A 23,040-nucleotide genomic window follows, 5' to 3' on the forward strand; every position below is an offset into this window, starting at 1 on the left:
CTTGTGCCGATTCCCATACAATGACTCACCCTGTTAAATTGAGTCCCTCTCATCGAGAAAAGCTCGTGGGATAGCCATGCTCATTTCCGGGGCGAAGGAAGTCTATGGTCGAAGCGAGGCTCTCGCCCCCGAAATCTGAGTCATTGCAGGCACAAGGCGTTCCGACTGGGGAGTCAAATCACCCGTTGAGGAAACTTGTGAGTCCCATCATATTATGAGCCAGACTTCAATCACGATCACTGGGATCGAACCTGTTATCATACATGCTTGAGAGTTGCTGGTTACTTCAGAGAACTGGAGGTTGTGGGGGACAAAGACCGAACATTCTTTTCCGAGAGATCGCCGTGACCTTCGGCTACGTCCCATTCGAAAAGCCGATTTAGTCATGATCATCATCCCTTTCTTCCCTGAATGACTCCCAGTCATGGACGATACCATGTCCAACCAACATGTCGAGAAACTTGACTCCGGAACCAACTTGAGATTATGACCCTTGGTCGCGGTGGCAGTGGCTCCTCCACCATAGGACGATGCTTGAAAGCGAATATCCCCAGCTTCCGACGCAGCTTGAGCCAATTTCGTGTGATTGAACACGAAGTGCGGGCCCAACATACGCGGCACTGGCCGAGGGGAACAGAAGTTGGCTACGAAAACAGCTTGAGGCTCGCTGTCAAGCAATACGTTCCTCATGAGCGGAGGGATCCGGCACCCGACGATATCACTTTCATCGCGGCACATGCCAATGGCTTTCCCAAGGTTAGTGCTCTCTTAGTTCCACTGCTCACCGCACCAGTCGAGGGTTCATATGCCTAATGCTATCATCAGGAGCTATATGAGCCTCTGTTCGAGGACCTATATACGAAACTAAAATCCTTGGGGAGAGGTATCCGAGGAATTTGGATTGCCGACCTGGCCCATCAGGGCCAGAGTCACGCCCTCAATGAAAAAGCTCTGGGCAACGATCGTACGTCTGGGACCTGGTCTAATTCCGGGGATTTGCTAATGTGTTGCAGCAAACTGGTGGGATGGTGCTAGAGATCTTCTCTTTCTGATAAACCAGAAGCAAGACGAGTTGCCTCAACCACTCTTAGGGATTGGACACAGCATGGGGGCGTCGCAATTGTATATTCTACTCGCCAATTTGAAAGTACATGCATTGACTATTATATAGGGCACAGCTTGCACTTCTTCACCCCAGGTTGTTGCAGGCTCTCATTCTGGTTGATCCGGTCATACAAACCGAGAATCCAAGCAAAACATTCGCTAAGCCGTCCACCTACCGTCGAGATATCTGGCCATCCCGTCGAGAAGCACGGGAAAAGTTCGCGAGCAGCAAGTTCTATCAGCGCTGGGATCCGAGGGTCTTTGAGAAGTGGGTGCAATATGGTCTGCGGGACTTACCCACGGAACTCTACCCAGAGAGAAGTGAGGGTAAAGAACCACAGGTGACTTTAACTACACCCAAATCTCAAGAGGTCTTCTCTTATCTAAGACCAAAATATAACGGTACTCCCGGAATTCCACCAGAGAGGGATCGGGCGGTGTATGGGGATATGCATCCGGAGGATGTGGAGGAGGGATATCCCTTCTATCGACCTGAACCCGCCGAAATCTTCCGTCGACTTCCCGAGCTGAAGCCACCTGTTTTGTACATATTCGGAGACCAGTCTGAGCTCGCAACGCCAGAGCTTCGGCGGAAGAAGATGGCGAGTACTGGTGTCGGGGTGGGTGGGAGTGGAGGTCAAGCCGAGGATCGAGTCAAAGAGGTCGTTTTGGCGGACTGTGGTCACTTAGTCCCTATGTTGAAAGTCGGCGAGTGTGCTGATGCTGCAGCCTCGTTCGCAGATGCTGAAGTGACTCGTTGGGAGCAGATAACGAAGGAGTGGCAGCAGCGTTGGCTCCAACGATCTAGGAGTGAGAGAGTCGGTATTGACGAGGAATGGAAGAAGATGATTGGTCCGAGGGATACATAGTAACCAGTGAAATAAAGGGTAGTACCAATGAAACCGAGTCTTAACAACCAATTGTAGACACATCCCTAGGATGAGGCAGCCTTGAGTGAGTGGCAGCCTTGCGGCTTCCCTGCCAAGCCAACCAGAGCAGGCATTTTCGGAAAATAGATATTCCGAAATTACCAGCCACCCGCCGCCCTTCCGTGTCCTTTCAAGTTTTGCACCTTCGAGATGTCCCGCCTCACCATAGTTCCAGTACACGACCGCATTGCAGCATCAACCGCGCTTTTCGAATCGCGTAAGCCATCATGGTATTATTGACCACCGTCGCAGAATGGGCGCACAATTTTGACTCTCGAACAGGTTTACAGCTGGGATCCTCACCGAGATGTACTGTACAAGCTCTACATCGAGGACAGAAAGGTACGTTAAACCAACTCGTTACTCGTCGTCGCAACCCCAGTCGCGCACGGCTAACCAGATTCAGTCTCTCGAGGAGATTATGCAGTACATGCGCGACGCCGCCAACTTCACTCCCTCCAAGCGCGCCTTTCAGACACAATTCAAGAGATGGGGATTTCCGTCGAAGCGCAAGCCATCTTTCCGCGACGAGGATCTGGTTGATCGCGTGAGGCAACTATGGGAGGCAAACTACAGTCAGCGCAATATGCTACACACTCTCCAGGCCGAGGGTCACGATATCAAGGAACGCGAACTGATGAGACTGCGCGCGAAAAATCGCTGGCTCATGCGCATTCCGAACGGTGCCAAGCAGACACCCGGCGATGACCCGGAAGCACAGTTAATAGAGGCTGCGAAGGATGATGAAAACATGGCCCAACCAGACCAACAACCTGTTGCCGAAGAGCCACCACCAGATTTCGTGGAGCGTCAGAAGGAAAGACTTCAAGAACTTCAAGCCATCAGCGACCAACGCTGGAGAGACAAGAAACGCCGTCGTCGAACCAAAGGGTATGCAGGTCTGCCACCTGATCCCGCGGGCATGCCACCACGTTTCCCCTCCGAGACTACGCTTGAGGAAAGCCGAGAGATATTGAATCTCGATGCGAGACAATACCGTGCCATTCGCGATCAATTCCAAGGGATTTGTGAGGAGGAGCAAATCATGCAAAAGACGGTTGCTGGGGCGGAGAAGTGGCAAGCCGTCAAAGATCGCCTGGTTCGTGAGAATACCCTGTTACAGGCCGTGATGTGGCAGGACACCAGCAATCTTCAATCCAAAGAACTTGCCCTGGACGTCATCTGCACCGATGTTACGAAGCGCATCCGGACGCTTGGTCGTAGATTGACCATCCTGGAGTCTAAGAAGGTGCTGGGCTTGAACCCTGATCAGAGTCGACAGATTCGTGGCGAGTTCTACGAGATCCTCGAGTCGGAGTATTACACGAGTAAGCTCGAGATGGGACCGGCAAAGTGGAAGGAACTCAAAGATCGCTGGGTCGCCAACAATTCATATCTCCAGAGCATCCTCGCAGCGGGGGACGCCGACCCCGAGCATAACCGAAAGCTAGCGGCCATGGAGCTGTTGTGTCGAGATGTGATGAAACGCGTGCGAGATGACCGGGCAAAGAAGAAGGGCACTTTTAGGAAAAAGTCCGTTCAACCCTTGACTCCAGCAGCAGACACTGCAGACACTGCGCCTCTACCACCTTCGCCACCAGTTGCTCCCGCACCAGCCTCTGCCAGTAGCGCATATCGAGATGCCCTGCCTGCAAATCCATTTGGTGAAGCACCGGCCCCGGCACCGCAGAATGATCTGTCGGACCTGCAAATCGACCCCAACTTGTTGCAGGTGGCGGACCATCTAGGCACCCCACAAGTCTCGAGGCGAACGCCGGTATTTGTCCGTCCACATCCCAACTCGACCATGTACACGAGCACGAAACTCTCTCTCGGGTCTTTAAATGGTCAAACTGTTCAGGAGCTTCATGCCATGCTCGAAGAAATGTACCCCCATGCAAAAGCGGAGCAGATCAATGGTATCGACAAAGATGGCGCAGGCAAGGAGATTTCCTATCTCATTGAGGAAAATGATGAATTAGAGGCGTATCTCGACCACGTCCAAGGACGCAAGGCTATGTTTGTGGTGGAGCTCAAGAGAGCTTGACTTTTCTCATTTCAGAGCCCAGATTGGTTCCTTGATGGAGAGGTCTTCCTCCACATCGACTGGGTACTCTTCGCATTGTTTGCTCGAAATTTGTCTTAACAACAGTCACTTTTTCTTGGTGGAAGGCGAGACAAGGCATTTTCGACGTTTGGAGCTTTCGGCGATGGCATATTCGACACCTCTGCGGTCACTTTGACGATTGGAGGCAGTCTGCGATGTAGCGATTTGCCCGAGAAAGGTTTTGTGTATGATATGACATTACTGACCTGGAGATCATGAACCAAATTTACGAGCGAGGGCTAAAGCTGGTTGCATGGCTGCATGGCTGCATGGCTACGCTGCAGATATGCAAATGGTGCATAAGATTGCATAATTCGCAGAGAGTGACGCGGTGTTTGTAATAATACTTGGTAGAAGTGGTCCACAAACAGAGCCGCAACAATGCTACACGCACAGTATCAGCCATCATTCACTTGTCAACCTTCACTCTTACACTCGCCACCATGAAGCACGTTGTTCGTCCGAACACATATCCCACTTCTTAACGCCGCGCATTATATCCCCATCTCCATCCCAAATTTGTCCCCACATGAAAGGGTCGAATATGAATTCGGCGAACTTTGCTTGATCCTGCCTCGGCAATCCATCCACTCATAGCGAGCCCTGCGCCCAGCAAGATTCTCGTCTCGTGCATTATTCTGCCTTTATTTCTACCTTTGGGTATCCGTGGTACCGGGGCATCTTCCCTGCCTCGGTAGGTGCCAGTAGGTAGTATGGACCCATCATCGAGCGGCCGCGTGCGGGGCATGGATGATATTTGGGAGGCGTAAACGGGGACGAACCGACTCTGAACGAGGTGGCACGGGGAAGATTTCTGACATGGACAAGATAAGCACCGGTCGACTGCAGGAATAAAAAAAAGGGTGAGTCGGGCCAGGAGGGGAAGGTAAAAAACCACCCGCTCTGCCTCTGCTTCTGCCGCTCTTCTCTCTACTCACTCGCCTCGCAGTCCGCAAGGAAAAGACCAAAGCAGATCAAGATCCAATTGTCAGTCTCGCGCCAGCCATGGCTCCCTCTAAAGTAGATACCATCTCCTTCGACACTTTCTCCAATGTCATCAACGGTCAACTTCGCAGCTCAAAAACAAAATACCAGGGTATCGACCCGACCACCAAGCAGCCCAACTGGGACGTCCCTGTGGCTACCCCCGAGGATATTGAGGATGCCGTTGCCGCCGCCAACAAGGCGTTTGCCGAGTGGAAGAACACGACATGGGAATACCGCGTCGAACGCCTTGCCCGCCTCAAGGAAGCCTTCGAGGTCTATCAGGAGGAGTTCACCAACCTGCTCCTCAAGGAGACGGGTAAGCCACGGGGTATTGGTGCCTACGAGGTGCAGGCCTGCTCCGCCTACATTGACTGGCATATGAAGTTGAAGGAGCCCAAGGGTGAAACGGAGGATCTTCCCACCAAAACCGTCGTCCACAAGTTTGTCCCGCTAGGTGTCGCAGCCGCCATTTGCCCCTGGAATTTCCCTCTGGTGCTCAGTCTGGGCAAGGTATTGCCGGCCGTGTTGATGGGAAACGCCGTCATCGTGAAGCCTAGTCCCTTTACTCCGTAGGTCCCACGACATTAGATGTCTCGATTGTCCGCCCAGCAGTCTCAAGAGCTGACGTTGAGGACAACAGATACACTGCTCTGAAGATGGCTGAAGTCGCCAACCAGGTCTTCCCTCCCGGCCTCGTTCAGGCGTTGGGCGGCGACGACAAACTCGGCCCGGCTCTCGTCGAGCATCCTGACATCCACAAGATCAGCTTCACCGGCTCAATCGCCACCGGCAAGAAGGTCATGGCAGGTGCAGCGAAGACGGTCAAGCGAGTCACCCTAGAGATGGGTGGCAATGACCCGTCAATCGTGCTCCCCGATGCCAACATTGCCAAAGTGGCCCCGATGGTTGCCATGGTATATGATTCCCCAAAACGCTTGTTCGATTCTTGTTCACAACGGACTGACTTTTTTTCGTGTAGGGTGCATTCATGAACACTGCCCAAGTCTGCATCGCCGTCAAGCGCATCTATGTGCATTCGTCCATGTACGACGAATTTCTGGCCGCGCTCGTCACGGCGACCAAGAACCTCAAAGTTGGCAACTCCAACGACGAAGGCGTCATGCTGGGCCCCGTCCAGAACGGCATGCAGTACGAAAAGGTCAAGACCTTTTTCAAGGACACCAAGGAGCACGGCTACAAGTTCGCCCTCGGGTCCGGCGACGTACCCGACAACCAGGGCTTCTTCATCCAGCCCACCATCGTCGATAACCCGCCCGATGACAGCATGATTGTGAAGGAAGAGCCCTTTGGCCCCATAGTGCCCGTGCAGAAGTACGACGACCTGGACGAGGTGATTCAGCGCGCCAACAAGTTCAAGGTCGGTTTGGGCGCCACCATCTTCGGCACCGACCCCAAGAAGCTGCAGGAGGTCGCCGACAAGCTGGACGCCGGGTCCGTCTGGATCAACACGCCCCCCGGATCCGGGCCTGAGGCTCAGTTCGGCGGTGTCAAGGAGAGCGGTATCGGTACCGAGTTCGGCACCTTGGGTATTTTGGCCTACGCCAACGTCAAGGCCATCACGACGGCGAAGGACGTGTAGATCTCGAGGAGAAAAATGAAGGTTGACGAGCAGTCAGGGGATGCAAGGGGGGACGAGCACGGGCTTTTGTATATGAGATGGACAGGTAGATTACCTACCTACCTTCTGAAATAAAAATCAACGAAGAATGACAGAATGAAATATTCAGAGTGCGCGTTTCCCGTTCGTACATTCCTGCAACCTCACACCTCTGTTTGTCTGGAGGAGAATAACAATCTGACAAGTCCAGCCTGGGCAGGGCAGTTGACATGAATGATGTGCTACTAATTGATTGCACCTCCCAGCACATCACAGGCGAGTCTCGAGGGCACTTCATAATTTCGAATCCCCCCTGCTCCCCCTCCCTGCCGTCGCACCACTCCTGCCCGTCCCGTCCTCATTCCCGTCCTCATCGCTGACCGGATCCCTATCCGACGTCTCAGCCTTGAGACTGACGGGATCGCCCAACATCGAGCGATTTCCTTTTTTGGCCTCGTTCAGATCCTGCTCTCCGCGCTGCTTGAGGCTCTGGGTGCTGCCGCCCTGGTCTTTTTGCTCTGTGGGCGAGGTGTCTGATTGTTCGGCCTTGAGGGAGACCGGGTCGCCCAGGGCCGTGGGATTGGATTTAACGGCGTCTTTGAGGGATGGGTCGCGAGCCATTCTCGTCGGAGGATAGGCTGGCAGGCCGTGTTGATACGAGTCGCTACAAAAATACAAGTCGCCGGACAGGGAATGAGGATGGATGTACAGATGGACAGGAGAACAGTTCGCTGCTCTTTCGAAATTCTACTTCCACTTCCACGGGGTATGGAAAACTCGGTAGGGGATGTAAGGGGTTATGAACTGTCCAAAACATTCCCTTGTTCTGAAAAGTCGAACTCACATGTGAACCTGACCCGTCGTTCCTCGTACTGACGTCTTCCATCTGGTCGATGACCTCAAGAAGACGGAGCCGACTGGACGGCCTGAGAATGGGTTTACCTGTTAAGCTTTTGGCTGGCGATTGCCCACCCTGTGGTAAATGCTGTCAAAGGGTCCGATTGTGGCCCTGAGGATATTTGAATCTGTACAGTGAAAGCTGCCTCGCGACATGGCATTGGGCGTAGATCGGAGACAGAAGACGCGACGGCGCGATTGAGGGGCAGATTTCAAATGACGTGATAGAACACCTTTCATGTCCGTCACGTGGTCACGTGGAATTCTAGTGGCGACAAGTCACGTGTGTCATAGTGCCAAGCATCTGAACACCCTTATGCTGTCGGAGTTCTCTTCTACCATCAAGATCAATCCCCTTCCTTCTGCCATCTGAATGTCCTCGAGAGGTTTGATTACTTTAAAACTCTGCGCCTGTGACTCGTCTACTATTTTGTGGACGTACCACGGTAAAGGAACTGAAGCACATGGACCTATGGCTCCAGCACGCTCTCAGTCAGGCTGCACTTCCAGTTTGGCCATTGGTTTGGCGTGAGTCCTGCATCCAGCAGTCATGGCAGCCATTGGCGATCTCTTACTTCTTCTATGCTTGAGGCACTCCTTGGGCTTCTCTATGAACTGCATGACGATGAGATAGCTATTTATGCTTGGTTGAGTATGCGGTTCCGACAGTTCTCACCGAGCACGAGATTGGAGAGGATTTTCTGCTGGGGCCCGTTGACTAACAAGGGGTTCGAGACTGAAGAAAATTGCCCAGTTCTTGTCATTGCACGCTCAGTCCTTCTATTGCTGTGAGTTTTCTCAATTCTTGAGACCAATGGTTCGCACGTTACTGCGTTATGTGGCTGCTACCACGTTACGGCGAAGCTGATCACCTCGCTCTTTGCCTGTGCTCTGTCAAGATGACTGGGAATACCACGACCCAAGAATGAGTACACCCTTTCAAGCATGAGCCACAGACCTGTATACCAAATATAGGATTCAAAGATTCCTACTAATAACTCGGCCAATGCTCACACTCTGTTATGTCACGCCTCAACTCAGAGAGATAAGGTGATCTCAAATAACTTGTTCTTTGCTGCTATTTCAGAGTGCGCTACGTGCTGTTGCTGTTTTCGCTGTCACAAGCAACACCCATTTTCACCCTTACCAGACCCAGGTCAGTTGGCCAATATACACATGCTGAAGGATTCGCAATGCATTACGGCATAACCTTTCGCTACAATTCCGCATTGTTGTTCCACAAGCTCACTAGGCCAAGTCTCTCCCCATTTCAGCCTCTCCTTGACTTGGCCAATAACGCAGATTTTTTTACGAATAACTCACAAACCCCGCCACGCCTGGGAATTCGAGTTGTCAATCCGAGGTTCGCCAGCTTGTTCTGCAGACGCTCCACCTGCAAACTTGATGCAGCGTTTGCACCCAGTTTCAATTTCGATCCAGTCATGAACTCCACGTTGCAGGATGTCCGGAGGCTTTGAATTGGCGCCCAAGCGAATACGAGGCAAGGATATTTCCGCGGGCTGTGCACTGACATTATGCTCAAACTCAACTGACCCCTCCTTCTACCCTCTTTCTCGCCTCCTACCATCCCACAACTTTCTGTTACAGACAGCCTCACTTGAATCAGCTCTAACAGCATGGTGTTTCTCGCAAACTTGGAAGGCCAAGGCCTCGTCTTCACCTATGGTCTTTTCGGTGTGCAGCACGACGAACTCACAAGCGAAAAGAAGAAGACAATATCAGCTCTGTATACCTTGCTGAGTCAATCTGCCGATCGAGTTGATCATCTACAGGACGAGAGCCATGGTGTTCCCCGCGAAGGTCCGCGGTGCACTACGTTTGTAGCGTACTGGCTCAAGTCTGGCGACTACCAGAAGTGGAAGGAAACGGACGAAGTGAAACAATTTTGGGACAACTTGCCTGATGATGCGGGCGTTTGGCGCGAGGTCATGACTGTCCCCAAGTCTCGTTACATGTTCGCAGCCAACCAGCACGAGACATCCGGACTGGCCACAATGTTGGGTCTCAAAGACAGCACTGACGAGGCATACTGGGGCGTGTACCGGCATCGCCTCAAGGCAAATCCCGACGAGTACACGGACCCAAGTGATGGCTTTACGTCGCCGCTCGTCACCACCTCCAAAGTCAAGCCTGACCCGAGCAAGAAGGTGGTGGATTTGTCGAAATCATCGCTGTCCGACAAGATCAGATATGGAAGGGTCAAGATCAACAAGATCCCCGATAATCTGTGCTATTGTCGCGAAGGCCAGAGACAGCCGAACCTGCCTCCAGAGGAGCTCGAGATGTGGAAGGAAAAGCTGGCGCCGCACGCTCTAGCTTGGATGACCCATCTGGACACGGAGCGCAACAAGAACGGAGTGGTCTCCTTCACATTCAACATTGCACATCTCCATCCGAAGCCTACCCTTGACCCGGGCACAGATCTGGAGGTGGACACCGATGCAATTGCCGAGACGAACCAGTTGATGTACCTGCTTGACCTCGCACATTTCGAACAGGCTGGCCGCTCTTTCAAGGATCATGTCAAGCTACGACAGACGACGTTTGAAATGTACGGCCCTGGAGGTCCGCATAGCGCAACCGGCAAACTCTCGATTTGGGTTGAGCTTTGTATTTTAAAGTCGGACGACATGGATGCCGAGTACATTGGCTGCAGAGAAGGGACAGGCTTGATGGTATTGGAGCAGGAATAAGGACGCCCGTCACGATGAGAATGGCCACATTCGTCATGCGCTCTCCCAGTTATTTGTCTCGTCAGTAGTCTTATCCGCGGCCTCAAATTTACGATTACCCTACTGATGACTCCGCCGCCACCCACTAATTCCTTATCATGCTTCGGAAGTAGAACCGTCTGGCTCACCTTCCCAGCAGAGCGAGGCCGCCAATAGTTTATGCTTTTCTGGATAACCCCGCGCCCGACTGGAACCAGCGCTGAAAAGCAGAGTTACGAACACGAGTTAGCAATACGAGTTACCCCTCCGTTTTCTCGGGTCGGGCACTTGTCTGGACGGCCCCCAGATGACGCCCGTTGAGATAAAGGACCCAGTCTGAGACTCTATCGGTGTGTCCCAGGCTCCCCTCCATCAGCACTGTCCTCAATTCGACCTGGTATAACCTTTTTGACAGCGGATGTGTTCCGCTCAAAGCAACGGAGTTGGGAGCTTTTCATACCGCCCACGCAACTTTCGGCTCATTGTCCTGGCAAACTTTGGTTCAGGACCTCTGTCTCCTCGAGAACGAAGTTTAGATTGTCTGCGGCTTTGGAACAGCAGATATGGGCAGTGCAGCTTCTCCGACGTTGCGAGTGGCGGTGGCCCAGTATGAGCCCGAATGGCTCGACTTGCCAGCCTCAGTCGCCAAAACATGTGCCATCATCACCGAAGCGGCGAAGAAGGGTGCAAAGATTGTGGGCTTCTCAGAGGCTTTCATCCCTGGCTATCCAGCGTGGATCTGGTAAGGATGTTTCAACTTGTCTTCGTCTTTGAAGACCTCGGCGACCGCTTTTTGTCACAGGATGGTTTGTAACCCGTGGAATCGCATCTAGGCATCGGCCCGTCGATCCAGTCCTGGCGACAAGGTACATCCAGAATTCTTTGGCCGTGGACTCGGATGAGATGCGCACGATCCAGGACTGTGCGGCAAAGAACGGCATTGTCGTGGCCCTGGGATTTTCCGAGAACGACAACAATTCCGTCTACATCGCCCAAGCCATCATCGACGCCGACGGCAAGATGTTGATGCACAGGCGAAAGTTGAAGCCGACGCACATGGAGCGCACTATCTTCGGCGACGCATCTGGAAACAGTCTGATGAATGTGGTGGCCACCAAGGCTGGAAAGCGGGTGGGCAGTTTGGCTTGCTGGGAGCATTGTCAGCCGTTGTTGAAGTATCACACCGCAACGCAGCGGGAGGACATCCACGTCGCAGGGTGGCCGCCTCTTAGTCTGCATGGTGGGCCGGAGCTGTGGTCCTTGTCGAAGGAAGGTATGTCGAATTCTCTCTACAAAACCCCAATTCCACTACGGAGTACTGGGCTGAAACATCACGGACGCAGGCTGCCAGAATCTCTCACAGACGTACGCCATCGAGACGCAGACTTTCGTTCTCCACGCGACCACCGTGATTGGCACCAAGGGCATCGAACTCATGGGGACCGGCCAGGCCATGCTCATGAATAGCCCAGATGGAGGCTACTCGTGTGTCATCGCACCCGATGGTCGGATTCTCTCAGAGCCACTCGACTCCAAATCTGAAGGACTCGTGATTGCGGACATCGACCCCAGCATGTCGATCATGGCGCGCAGCTTCCTGGACATCTGTGGTCATTACAGTCGGCCGGATTTGCTGTGGTTGGGGTGCGATACCCGGGAGAGGAAGCACAAGGTCGACACTCCTCGGCCAGGGGCGGAGGACAAGCTTGTGGGTGAGGAGTGAATAGCGAGTAATTCCGTGAGTAAGAGAGTAAGTGCGTATCAAAAATGAAAGGTCTGTTATAATTGTCTCAAACACCAGCATTCTTCTCCCACATGGCGTCTTGATTCTGCTCGTCCCTTTCTTTTCTTACCGTCCTACCACAAGATCAACCCGACCGTCCCCAGCACACTGATGCCCAGTCCAATCCACCCACTGACCGTCACCTGCCTGTTCGACAGCATCATGCCCGTGTCCCAAACCAGGTGCCTCAGCCCATGCGCGAGGTGGAAGCAGAACGCGAATCCCCACACACCTTTCATCGCCACCCTCACACCGACGGGGAGTGCCCCGAACCACGCCACCAGGCTCTCCGTGTCCAGGTGCCAGCCCATCAGGGGTGAGACGACGTACGCCGCCCCGAAGATGTAGATGGGCACGGTGAGGACGATGGCGCAGTTTCGCATCAGCCCGCCTGAGAACCATGTGATTTGGGGCCGGTAGATGGAGAGGTGAGGGCTGATGGGGCGGGAGAGGCGGCGCGAGGCGAGGTAGGCGGCATGTTGCGATGGCGTTAGGGGTTTGGTGTGACTGGCTTTGGAGGATGTGCTTGTATATCTACATCAAGGTGGATGTTCAGCCTCTGGTCCCTCCATGGTGCCTGGGGAGGTTGGACAGTTGTATACCTGGTTGCTCGTAGAGGTCTCGGCAAGCTCAATGCCTGTATGCCATGTTGCGAGGGGGCCACGTCTCTGTTTCTCAAGCCACAAATGTGTCTAGTTGCTGCTGCCTCTGTCAGGTCTGGTTCGAATGGACGGGGCTCGTGCCTTGTGCTGTAAAGCAAGCCGTACTTTGTCACTACTTACCAAGTATGCATTGATGGTCTAGCACTGAAGGTCGCAAGGGTCTCAGAATCAACATGGTGGTCACTCCGCGGCTTCGGGTGATAAGGAAGCAAGTAGGAGCAGTGGAACAGTAACACCAGGAACATAGCTAGAAGTCGAAGATCTTACTTGACATATGAGGCATATGTACCTCGTACAGCACCAACACTCCCTACCAGCGAAGGTACTATTCCACTCCCAGGTGCGGGAAGGGATGGGAAATACTCCGCCAGCCTCACCACCATTGCCTGATTGAGGACTAGTGGAGCCTTAGCCACATACTCTAATTGCCGAACAACCAATAATCGATCTTCCGACCGTGATTCCGACGCCTCCACTTTCGTCGGAGTGGCTTCTTTTTTTTTTTTGCGACATGCTGCTTTTCACTTCCTTCTCCCACTCCCACTCCAACCCGTATGGTGAGTGGGGGAACGTGCTTTGAAGTTGTCCCCTCTTTCATTTCCGCGGAGAACACTGGGATGAGAGCTCGATGCAGGCAAGCATGTGAAGCGTGTCGAGCTCGTAAATCGCGCTGTCTGCCAGGCTCAAGCGACGAGGCGTGCAAGAGGTGGGTAGAACGCCAGCCAGCTGCCTATCGTGCCATCTTCTCCCCAGCGGTCAACGGCTATATGGGGTTTCTTCCAGAACTTACAATATCCCAGATGTGAAGATGGCGGTGTCGTCTGCGTGCCTCATGAGGCGGTCAAGCGCGCGATCCCGCAGAAGAGGTAAGCTGTAAATTGAGGGTAGGGGATTGGGCTGATCTGGGACCAGAGTGAGAGGACGATTTGCTAGGAGGCATGATGTGCTTCCATTGCGAGCCTGGGACGATGTGGCAGACAAACGGCATAGTGAGCAACGCCACCGCCTCGATGATCCGTCGAGGTCCGGCACGGTACAGCAGTCTGCGTCTACATCGGCATCGGCGCCGTCTGCCCTTGGTGATGATTTACAGCCATTCGGTAATGTGCTGCTCGCCACATTGGCAGTCAGGGAGCCTTTGCCTGGCGCTTGGGACACCGTCATGTCCGCGTCGACTCACGAATGCACGACGTTTCTCGAGCGCTACAAAGAAATGGTTGACTTGGCGCCTTTCGCCCTCCACCTACCTCCGTTGACCCTCGATGAGCTTCTGTCATCTTCCCCAGTGCTGCTCCTCGCCGCCATCCTCACCGGAAGCAGCGCTGACCCAGATTTCGAGAAGCAAGCAGGCGAGGTGTTTCGCCACGTGCTCGCCGACCGAGTCATCGTCAAGGGACAGAAGAGCATGGAGCTCTTCCAGGGTTTGCTGACCTACGTGCTGTGGTACCACCACCGCTTTGATCCCGTGACGCTCCAATTCTACCAGCTCCTGCAACTTGCGAACGGCATGGTCGCCGATCTCGGGCTTCCTAGGAGACTTGCCAGAGACAGGAGTTTTACGGTCCGAGGGGATGAAGATGTGAATACCATCCGGGCATTCTTACTGTGCTACTATCTCAACTGTGGTGGCGGCGTGCTGGGGTACGACAGGCCCGAGAATATGCGGTGCATTGAGAGCTTGAGGAACGCCGCGAAGTTGCTGGTCGACATATCGCCACGGCCTCTCGACAAGGAAGCACCAGCGTTGGTCGAGCTGATGCACCTCGTCAGCCTGCATCGCGGTGACGGGAATCCGTCGGAACATTATATAAGGCCGTCGCAGGGCCTTGATGAATGGAAAACCGCATATCTGCGCCCCGAGTCCCCTGCGACGATGAAGTCGAGCTACCATTTCGTTGCAGCGTACAGCGTCCTGAAATCCTCGAGTCCCAAGTCCATGTCAGCCGAGGATGTCCGACTGAGCGTCCAGCACTTTGAAGCACTCCTCTCCAACATCCTGAACCAGGGGCTCTGCTATCTCGTGCAGCTGGGCATCATCGAATGGGCGCATTTGATCACCACTTTGTTCCTCCTCGCTCGTCTAGAAAGGCACAATATGTACGACCCGAGCCGAGCAGACTCTCCATCTCTTACGCCCTACCATGTCGGTCGCTTCCGAGCCCTCATGGCTGATTTCGCGGCGCAGACTGAGCCAGCACTCATGTCCCTCAAAACCCCCCATCTCTTGGACTGGCTCGACAAGATCTTGACCGCGGTCACGCGCCAGGCCAGCGTCGCTGGGACAGCACAAGAACCACCCCTGAATTCCGGCGAGAGTAGCCATGGCCATGACCATGACCGTGACCACCAGCACGAATCGGCCTATGAGCTCGTCAACTCCTTCATCGACGACAAGGGGCATGTGCGAGATCTCGATGAGAGGACATCCGCTGTCGAGAGAAGCCATGTGGAACAGCATCAACACGAACAGCAGCAGCGAGAGGCAGAAGACTTTTGGACCGACTTCATGTCGGATTGGTTGAATTGGTAGAATTACAGCAATCCACGGTCCTTGGATGTAGAACAAGAACAAAGGTTTTTTAGGAGGTACCGATCCCCGTGTTTGGTACTTACTCACCCGAGCCCTTTAAATAGGTACGGTATGTAAGATGGTTGGTACTATGGAACTATGTAGATACCAAGTACGAATGTAGCTTCCTAGTACGATACTGTACTTGTACTCGGTACAGAAGTATCACTACCTACTGGCTCTCTGCCCACCCAGCTTGCGAGCCAGCCAGCCAGCGTGCCAGCGCCCTCGCCCAAACCCCGCAGGCCTTCTCCCCGAGTCTCCACCCATCTCCACCAATTTTTAATCATGTATATAATGTTTAGCCCCCAAAATTGAGGCTACAAAGCTCTGCCACAAATTTCTGTGAGCTTGAGGTTGGCCCGGCCGTGTGGCCTAATGGTTAAGGCGTTGGTTTTCGGTTCTTATGAATTTCGTACACCATTCTCACCAAAGATCGAGGGTTCGAATCCTTCCACGGTCGTTTCTACTCTACACTTCCTACATCTGCGTTTAATGATGTTGGGTCGTGTCTTTTGCTTTTTTTGTCTTTTGGACATATATAATATGTTTGGAAACTATTTTTTTTTTGGTTTTTGTCTCATTCTGGCGCGGATATATTGCGATAGCGGGTTGTGAGTTGTGGATTGTGGGGCTCGATGGTCGTCACGTTGCGTGATTCGCTACAGGTGAATGTGGTCTGGGTGTTTGGTGGGTGACTGACGGAGTGCTGTGGTAGGTAACAAAGCAGTGGTGACTTAAAACATCCCTACAAAGTTCACACCCTGTGTCGTTCTACATCGTCCATCTAGAAAAACGATTACAATGCTTGAAAGAGAAGGCTAGACATCAGAGCGTCGTCTTGATAAGTCTTTTCCTCATTTAAACACCACCTAATGGGCCTGTATGGATTGCGGCTGCGCTGGAATCGACGTCGGCTTGCTCGCTGCAGCCTCGGCGGCGGCAAATTTGGCTGCTTCCTCCGCCTGGTCGGCACGGATCTTCTTCAGGAGCTCGGGATACTGCTCGCGGGTAGAGATTAGCATGGTGCCTCTACGAGGTGTAGAACGGCAGTCTTGAAACTTACCCATCTCTCGCCCACGTCAGGGTGGCTCTTGATCCTGTTCATCAAGGTCGCCTCGCCCAGTCGACTCCACATGCCCTTGATGAATGTAAACTCGATGTCGTCCAAGCGCTGGCCGCCCCTTTTCGCCAGGATGTCTGCTCTCAGCTGCTTCACCGAGTCGGGCACGTCCATGCTCTCGAATGTCGCGTCGTAGCTGACGCCCTGGAAGAAGGGGATGCTGTACCGTGCACCGGTACCTCGAGGCGGGCTCTGCACTCTGTGTGTCGTTGACTGGCAGACGCCCTGTGTCAGCGCCTCCATCCCTTGTCCAATGGCCACCACAAATGTCCCGTCGATGGGCGGGCAGTCTACCCATTGCCCATCGCCATTCTGCACCTGCAGTCCACGGTGATGGCTGGCTTGCAAGAGGTAACTCGTGAGCATGCTGTCCTTGTGTGGGCCCACACCCTGCGCCTCCCCTTCAACACCCAACTCCTCCAGATCGGGATACTTGACAATCTTCAACTTGTGCTGCTGCGCTTCGTCGAAGAATTGCGCGAATGCGTCCGGCGACAAGCCAATGGCTTCGGCTATCAGACTCGTGAATTCCATACTCATCTCGCCCATGCGCGCCATATAGTCTTCGTATACTTCCCTGAAGCGCGGCAGCGCGTTGGGATCAGGCCACTGGTTCGGCGCCAACAAGTTCCTGTACAAGGGATCATTGGGGCCCGGGACCGGATGCGGCGTCGACAAGTCGACCTGTTCGCGCCAGTCGGTCTTGAACCGCGTGATTTCCATGCCGAGTTTGTTGTAGCCGAGAAACGAGGGCGCATTCTTCATCTCAATCTCCAGCTTCTTCTCCTCGGGGAGATCGAAGAAGGCTTTGCCCAGCTTGATGACCTCGTCGATCAGGGCGGGCGGGATCCCCGTGTTTTTGATGTACAGGAACCCAACTTCGAGCAGCGCATGGCGGAGATCCACGAGAAACTGCGGCTTCGTGGCCGGGTCCCGCGCCAGCGAGAGATCCAGTATCGGAATGCTGGAGAAAGACATCGTGCGGCACTGGCGGAAGTCTCTGCCAATCTTACAGAGCCGATATTCAACAACCCTGGTATTTCGTTACAGATTTAGCATTTGACAAAAGAATCACAGGGTCCAGAGAAGCGCTGAGCCTCGGGAGAATATTGTTATATTGGAGGCGCGTATCGGATCACGCCATTCCCTGAATTGCCACAATTGCGGGGGGACACCCGATTGATTCGTATTGGTAAAAGATTCCAGAGCCTGAGAGTGCCTGGAGAGGCTCGACTCGGCCCTTGTTGATGATAAGTCTGGGCAGTTGGAGCACTACTTGAACACCTCTGCCGAAGACGGTATGTCTAACCGCAAATACATCGATCAAAGCAAAGAAGGGGCCAAGTAAGATCAGGTAACAGCCTCAATCTTACCATGTACCGGCTTTGCAGTGCTTTATAGAACTGGTAAAATAGTCAGTCCCATCTGGTGACCGTTCGAACCCGATGTCGCAATCTGTCGCAATGGAGTTGTGGCACACGCTTCTGACTTGTTGACACCTGATCTGACCCAATAGCCATACCGGCTTTTCTATACGCCACAAGATATTCTGTCAGAGAATGAACAGGATCCTCGTTGGCCATGCCCGTATCGTCAGTGGACTTGGTATTTGCATCAAAGGTCTTGCTCCCAAGTCTTGCAGAAGAGGCGTGACTTTCTCCCATCGCACAGCGAGGTACAGAATGATAGGTACGAGTAAGGCTTGGGATGCTCGGAATACGGAATGCGGAATGCGGGATTTCGTGGTCAAACTGGTAAGCATTTTCCTAGCACGACAACTTGCTGGTCGTGGGATCGTGCAGCTTGAATCCGATCGCCCGAGATGTTTGGTCAGGAGACTGTGCCGATGTTGTATCTGCGACTGTTCAGCTATAGTTGTCCCCTCGTGATGGACGGGGAGAATGCGAAAATTCCGAAAGTTGGGAGGATGCACAGAGTAGTGCTTAGGCGTTGGCGGCGGACTTGTGTGTTAAGCGTGCCGCCGCCTAGACCGCCGCCTAGACAAAAGCAGCAAAGGGACACGGGATGACCTAGGAAAGAAGCTTACGATTCGGTGCTGGTGATGCTCGAGGTGCTTGGTAAGGGGGGTACGGACTTCTCAAATTCTGGGGAGCCGTGGCTTCGGGGAAACATCGTCGAATCCATTGAAACGGCAGTCAACTAAGCGTGGCTAAGCGGTGCCTCGCTCTCCTCCCTCCCATCATCTTCTCCGCAATTCATACCGGCCCTCAATTGTTGCATCGCTGCGTTCTCCTTGACGGTGAGCTGGGCTGTGTCTTTATATCTGTAGACATGCCTTCGAAAATGCGTTAGGAACCAGCAGCAGACATCCATTGATTCATTTCGACTGCGCATCCACGATGAAGTCAATCGCCCGCCTCAGTCGTCCAGTCGGCTCCCTCCTGCGATGCGCCGAGCGAGAGAGGACCTCCTGCTTTGCTCCCTGGGCTACGAGGCCGTTCCACAGCTCGCCTGCAAAGTTCGAAGACAAAGGCCCAGGTGATGCGAAAGAAAACTTGTCCTTTCGAGGACAGCTGTATCAGAGCACCGCAGACCGATTGAAACGTGAAAGAGCTTCAGAGGAACAATATATAAAGGCAGCCAGCGGTCGGGGAGGAGGTGCTGGGGGCAGGACACTCAGTCTCAGTTTCGGTATTTGTCTTACCTCTTGCCCGCCTCTCTTCTTCGCTAACATCACAAGTGATTCTGTCTGTCGCAGCCGCAGCTTTCTACCTAGGGAAGAGGGGCGAACGACCGCTCGACGCCTCTTCCACGACCCCTCTGTCCAAAGCACAGCCGCCTCAACACGATACAAGAGCCTCCAACCTACAAGCCGCTTGGGTCGATTTTGCCCAAATCGTGGGCAAGGATAATGTCTCGACGGTTCCCGACGATCTCGATTCGCATTCAGGTTCAGAATGGTCCTCTTACACAACGAAGCCCAATGAAAGACCGTTTGCTATCGTATACCCTGCCACCACCGAAGAAGTGTCCAAGATTATGAAAGTGTGTCACGAACGAAGAATTCCCGTTACGGCGCTCTCTGGCGGTACCAGTCTCGAAGGCCACTTTGCGCCCACACGAGGAGGAATATGCATTGACATGGCAAGAATGGATAAGATATTGGACTTCCGACCTCAAGATTTGGATATCGTGGTACAACCCGCTCTTGGCTGGGAAGACCTCAATGAAGAGCTCAAAGGGCACGGCATGTTTTTCCCGCCGGACCCAGGCCCAGGAGCAAAGATTGGGGGCATGGTAGGCACGGGTTGCTCAGGAACAAATGCTTACAGGTATGGCACAATGCGCGACTGGGTCGTCTCTCTGACCGTCGTCCTCGCCGACGGGACCATCATCAAGACACGAAGGAGACCCCGCAAATCAAGCGCAGGCTACAACCTTACTCAGATGTTCATCGGCAGCGAGGGCACACTGGGTATTGTCACGGAAGCCACTTTGAAGATCACGGTTCTCCCTAAAAGCCAGTCCGTTGCCGTTGCGACTTTTCCCACCATCCACGCCGCGGCGGAATGTGTTGCGAGAGTTGTAGGGGACGGTATCCAGCTTGCCGGGATGGAGATTCTGGATGATGTGCAAATGCGCTGCATCAACAAAAGTGGAATGACCAGCAGGCCATGGCAAGAAGCTCCCACTCTCTTCTTCAAGTTTGCCGGGACAACGGATGGCGTCAAGGAACAAATCAAGATCGTTCGGAACATTGCCAAAGCAACCCACAACCAGAGTTTCGAGTTCGCAAAGAACGACGACGAGGCTGCAGAACTCTGGAGTGCAAGGAAAGAGGCCCTGTGGAGTGTCATGGCGATGCGGAAAAACAGCAGCGACCACGTTTGGACCACCGATGTGGTAAGTTATACGCTGTCCACACCTCTGGGGTAAGACTGACACGGACCAGGCTGTCCCTATCAGCAGACTGGCAGACATCATTCAGGAAACCCACGACGATGTAGCCAAGAGCGGCTTGATCGGTGGTATTTGTGGCCATGTAGGAGACGGGAACTTCCACAGTGAGAAACACCGCACTGCGCCGTTTGCTACAAGAGCTGACCTTTGCTAGCCATTCTCCTCTATAATGACTCCGAGAAGAAGATTGCAGAAGGGTTGGTTCATCAGATGATCCGACGTGCCATCGCCATGGAGGGCACCGTGACGGGTGAACACGGTGTTGGGCTGAAGAAGCGGGAGTATCTCCGAGAAGAGCTGGGAGAGGAAACTGTTGATGCAATGCGCAAGGTCAGATCCCAGCCAATCTGGATTTTATCAGATGTGTCGAAACTAATCTTGGAATACAGCTCAAGCAAGCATTCGACCCTCTGGGACTGCTCAACTGTGACAAGATTGTCCAGGTCGAGGAAGGTCATTGAGCCTCGTTGGTGTCGTGGTTCGGGATATTTCTAGACCGATGCCCTTTCAAGTCGGCGAGCAATGGCCCGCTTCGGAGTTCGTCATCATCATAAAAAAATTCCTGCCCCGCACCGTGGCACCGTCCTCGCCCTCTCCTCCTGTTGAGTTCGCCGTCTTTAGGCTAATTTCTCAATCTCTCAGCCATTGCGGCTTCGTGTGCTCCCTCCGGTGGTGTTTTATCTGCGTGTCATTTGAGATGGACCGCCGCTGGTATGAGGACTCTTACTTACAGTGGAAGGCGGTCCGCAGGTTCAACAACCCCCGCCTTTATAGCTGATCTCACATAGCAACAATTTCCAGATCTTCGACCCGTGACAGTCTTCTCTCTATATCTTGCGCACCCCCGCAGTTACTTGTAGCCGACCCGTGCTCCCTGTTTACATTTCACATACCTCTCCAGAACATGGCCACAGAAACGCAAACGAAGGTAGGCCACCACCCATGTTGTGTGTTTTGTAGCCAAAAGATTGACCAGACGCAGGAGAACAACTCTTTCGTCCTCCGCGGAATCAAAGACGTGTGCTTCGAAGATAGGCCCATACCAAAGCTTACAGGGTCCCGGGACGTCCTCCTCCAAGTCAACTACACCGGCATCTGTGGCTCAGACGTCCACTATTGGCAACATGGCAGAATCGGACATTTCGTGGTCAACGAGCCTATGGTTCTGGGCCACGAGTCCGCAGGCACGGTGCTCGAGGTCGGGTCCGGCGTCAAGAGCTTGAAAAAGGGCGATCGCGTCGCCATGGAACCCGGGATTCCCTGCCGGTACTGCGTGCGGTGCAAGGAAGGGAAATACAACCTGTGCCCGGACATGGCGTTTGCGGCGACCCCGCCGTACGATGGCACGCTGGCAAAATACTACATCCTCCCAGAGGATTTCTGCTATAAATTGCCCGACAACATGGCGCTGGAGGAAGGCGCGCTGATGGAGCCCCTGGCCGTGGGAGTCCACATCACCAAGCAGTCGGGTGTCAAGCAGGGTGACTCGGTGGTTGTTTTTGGTGCCGGCCCCGTCGGACTTCTCTGCTGTGCCGTCGCGAAGGCGCTGGGCGCCACCAAGGTTGTGGCCGTGGACATCAACACGGAGAGACTCGAGTTTGCCAAGTCCTTCGCTGCGACGTCGACGTTTGTCCCCTCCAAAGTCTCCGCGGCGGAGAACGCACAGCGCCTCAAGGACGAGAACGAGCTGCCCGCGGGCGCCGACGTGGCCATCGACGCCAGCGGCGCAGAACCCAGCGTGCAGACGGCGATCCACGTCCTCCGCATGGGCGGCAGCTACGTGCAAGGCGGGATGGGCCGGGACGAGATGACGTTCCCGATCATGGCGGCGTGCACCAAAGAACTCACCGTGAAGGGCAGCTTCAGATACGGGCCCGGCGACTACGCCATGGCCGTCGACCTCGCCAGCAGCGGCAAGATCGACGTCAAGAAGCTGATCAGCCGGAAAGTCAACTTTGACGACGCCGAGCAGGCCTTTGAGGACGTCAAGGCCGGCAAGGCCATCAAGGTGCTGATCGAGGGGCCCAAATAGGGGATTTGAAGGATGCTGTATCAAAAAAAGAAAAGGCCTTGTTCTACCTAATTCTGTCATAGATCTACGACGTTCCTTGTGATTGTGCAATCGCGGTGCATGCCCATATCATACTCCTCTTCATTTCCGAGTGTTCCCATCTCTCTCTCTCCCTCCCTCCTGTCCTGCCATGGGGCTTTTGACAGCCATATCTCAAATGTGAATGGCAACATGGCAGGAAAGGAAAGGAGGTACCGATCAATCAACGCTGCGAGTATGGACTGTCTACGTTACACCGGGAGCTACACGGGGAGCGATCTATCAAGGCTTGTACATGAATACCTGAGGGAAAGCTCGCCCAAATACAGGATGGATCCTACAGAGGCCCTTCAATATGTCTCCTCTAAGATGGGAAGAAATATTGACCGCGTTGTATTCGTAATTGTACACACATCCGTTGTTACTTTCCTCGCCGGATGCGGCCAAATAAGATATTGGAGAGTTTCGGATTGACACCATGGCATATGTACATGAATACTTCTTGCCCCGGAGCGCGTCGAGCCAGTGGAAAATTGTCGCGAGGCCAGCCCCGACCAA

At 53.7% G+C, this 23,040-nt stretch overlaps 11 protein-coding genes across 11 annotated transcripts; 8 read left to right on the plus strand and 3 right to left on the minus strand.

Annotated features, from left to right (window-relative positions):
• Window positions 1-486: 486 nt before the first annotated feature.
• On the plus strand, window positions 487-1,973 carry AYO21_10999 (hypothetical protein; the record flags this gene model as incomplete). Its single annotated transcript, XM_022660902.1, has 4 exons — window positions 487-756; window positions 826-964; window positions 1,014-1,122; window positions 1,172-1,973. 4 exons carry the CDS (start codon window positions 487-489, stop codon window positions 1,971-1,973), a joined length of 1,320 nt encoding a protein of 439 aa, XP_022506789.1.
• Window positions 1,974-2,183: 210 nt separating this feature from the next.
• On the plus strand, window positions 2,184-4,080 carry AYO21_11000 (hypothetical protein; the record flags this gene model as incomplete). Its single annotated transcript, XM_022660903.1, has 4 exons — window positions 2,184-2,263; window positions 2,324-2,375; window positions 2,440-2,580; window positions 2,638-4,080. 4 exons carry the CDS (start codon window positions 2,184-2,186, stop codon window positions 4,078-4,080), a joined length of 1,716 nt encoding a protein of 571 aa, XP_022506790.1.
• Window positions 4,081-5,145: 1,065 nt separating this feature from the next.
• Window positions 5,146-6,727, plus strand: AYO21_11001 (hypothetical protein; the record flags this gene model as incomplete). Its single annotated transcript, XM_022660904.1, has 3 exons — window positions 5,146-5,696; window positions 5,768-6,041; window positions 6,107-6,727. The coding sequence occupies 3 exons, from the start codon at window positions 5,146-5,148 to the stop codon at window positions 6,725-6,727; spliced, it is 1,446 nt and encodes a 481-aa protein (XP_022506791.1).
• A 312-nt stretch (window positions 6,728-7,039) lies between these two features.
• Window positions 7,040-7,366, minus strand: AYO21_11002 (hypothetical protein; the record flags this gene model as incomplete). The annotated part of the gene is made up of 1 exon (XM_022660905.1): window positions 7,040-7,366. The coding sequence occupies one exon, from the start codon at window positions 7,364-7,366 to the stop codon at window positions 7,040-7,042; it is 327 nt and encodes a 108-aa protein (XP_022506792.1).
• A 1,913-nt stretch (window positions 7,367-9,279) lies between these two features.
• On the plus strand, window positions 9,280-10,356 carry AYO21_11003 (hypothetical protein; the record flags this gene model as incomplete). Its single annotated transcript, XM_022660906.1, has 1 exon — window positions 9,280-10,356. The coding sequence occupies one exon, from the start codon at window positions 9,280-9,282 to the stop codon at window positions 10,354-10,356; it is 1,077 nt and encodes a 358-aa protein (XP_022506793.1).
• A 581-nt stretch (window positions 10,357-10,937) lies between these two features.
• On the plus strand, window positions 10,938-12,097 carry AYO21_11004 (hypothetical protein; the record flags this gene model as incomplete). The annotated part of the gene is made up of 3 exons (XM_022660907.1): window positions 10,938-11,116; window positions 11,208-11,647; window positions 11,718-12,097. 3 exons carry the CDS (start codon window positions 10,938-10,940, stop codon window positions 12,095-12,097), a joined length of 999 nt encoding a protein of 332 aa, XP_022506794.1.
• Window positions 12,098-12,231: 134 nt separating this feature from the next.
• AYO21_11005 (hypothetical protein) lies at window positions 12,232-12,540 on the minus strand (the record flags this gene model as incomplete). Its single annotated transcript, XM_022660908.1, has 1 exon — window positions 12,232-12,540. One exon carries the CDS (start codon window positions 12,538-12,540, stop codon window positions 12,232-12,234), a length of 309 nt encoding a protein of 102 aa, XP_022506795.1.
• A 1,087-nt stretch (window positions 12,541-13,627) lies between these two features.
• Window positions 13,628-15,349, plus strand: AYO21_11006 (hypothetical protein; the record flags this gene model as incomplete). Its single annotated transcript, XM_022660909.1, has 2 exons — window positions 13,628-13,685; window positions 13,779-15,349. The coding sequence occupies 2 exons, from the start codon at window positions 13,628-13,630 to the stop codon at window positions 15,347-15,349; spliced, it is 1,629 nt and encodes a 542-aa protein (XP_022506796.1).
• A 911-nt stretch (window positions 15,350-16,260) lies between these two features.
• On the minus strand, window positions 16,261-17,489 carry AYO21_11007 (hypothetical protein; the record flags this gene model as incomplete). Its single annotated transcript, XM_022660910.1, has 2 exons — window positions 16,261-16,389; window positions 16,455-17,489. The coding sequence occupies 2 exons, from the start codon at window positions 17,487-17,489 to the stop codon at window positions 16,261-16,263; spliced, it is 1,164 nt and encodes a 387-aa protein (XP_022506797.1).
• A 1,382-nt stretch (window positions 17,490-18,871) lies between these two features.
• On the plus strand, window positions 18,872-20,893 carry AYO21_11008 (glycolate oxidase, subunit GlcD; the record flags this gene model as incomplete). Its single annotated transcript, XM_022660911.1, has 5 exons — window positions 18,872-19,163; window positions 19,231-20,375; window positions 20,425-20,536; window positions 20,587-20,762; window positions 20,822-20,893. The coding sequence occupies 5 exons, from the start codon at window positions 18,872-18,874 to the stop codon at window positions 20,891-20,893; spliced, it is 1,797 nt and encodes a 598-aa protein (XP_022506798.1).
• Window positions 20,894-21,336: 443 nt separating this feature from the next.
• On the plus strand, window positions 21,337-22,464 carry AYO21_11009 (D-xylulose reductase A; the record flags this gene model as incomplete). Its single annotated transcript, XM_022660912.1, has 2 exons — window positions 21,337-21,360; window positions 21,415-22,464. The coding sequence occupies 2 exons, from the start codon at window positions 21,337-21,339 to the stop codon at window positions 22,462-22,464; spliced, it is 1,074 nt and encodes a 357-aa protein (XP_022506799.1).
• Between the last annotated feature and the right edge of the window lie 576 nt (window positions 22,465-23,040).

Source organism: Fonsecaea monophora (assembly GCF_001642475.1).
Source record: "Fonsecaea monophora strain CBS 269.37 chromosome Unknown Scaff139, whole genome shotgun sequence".
In the NCBI taxonomy this organism is placed as follows: Eukaryota; Fungi; Ascomycota; class Eurotiomycetes; order Chaetothyriales; family Herpotrichiellaceae; genus Fonsecaea; species Fonsecaea monophora.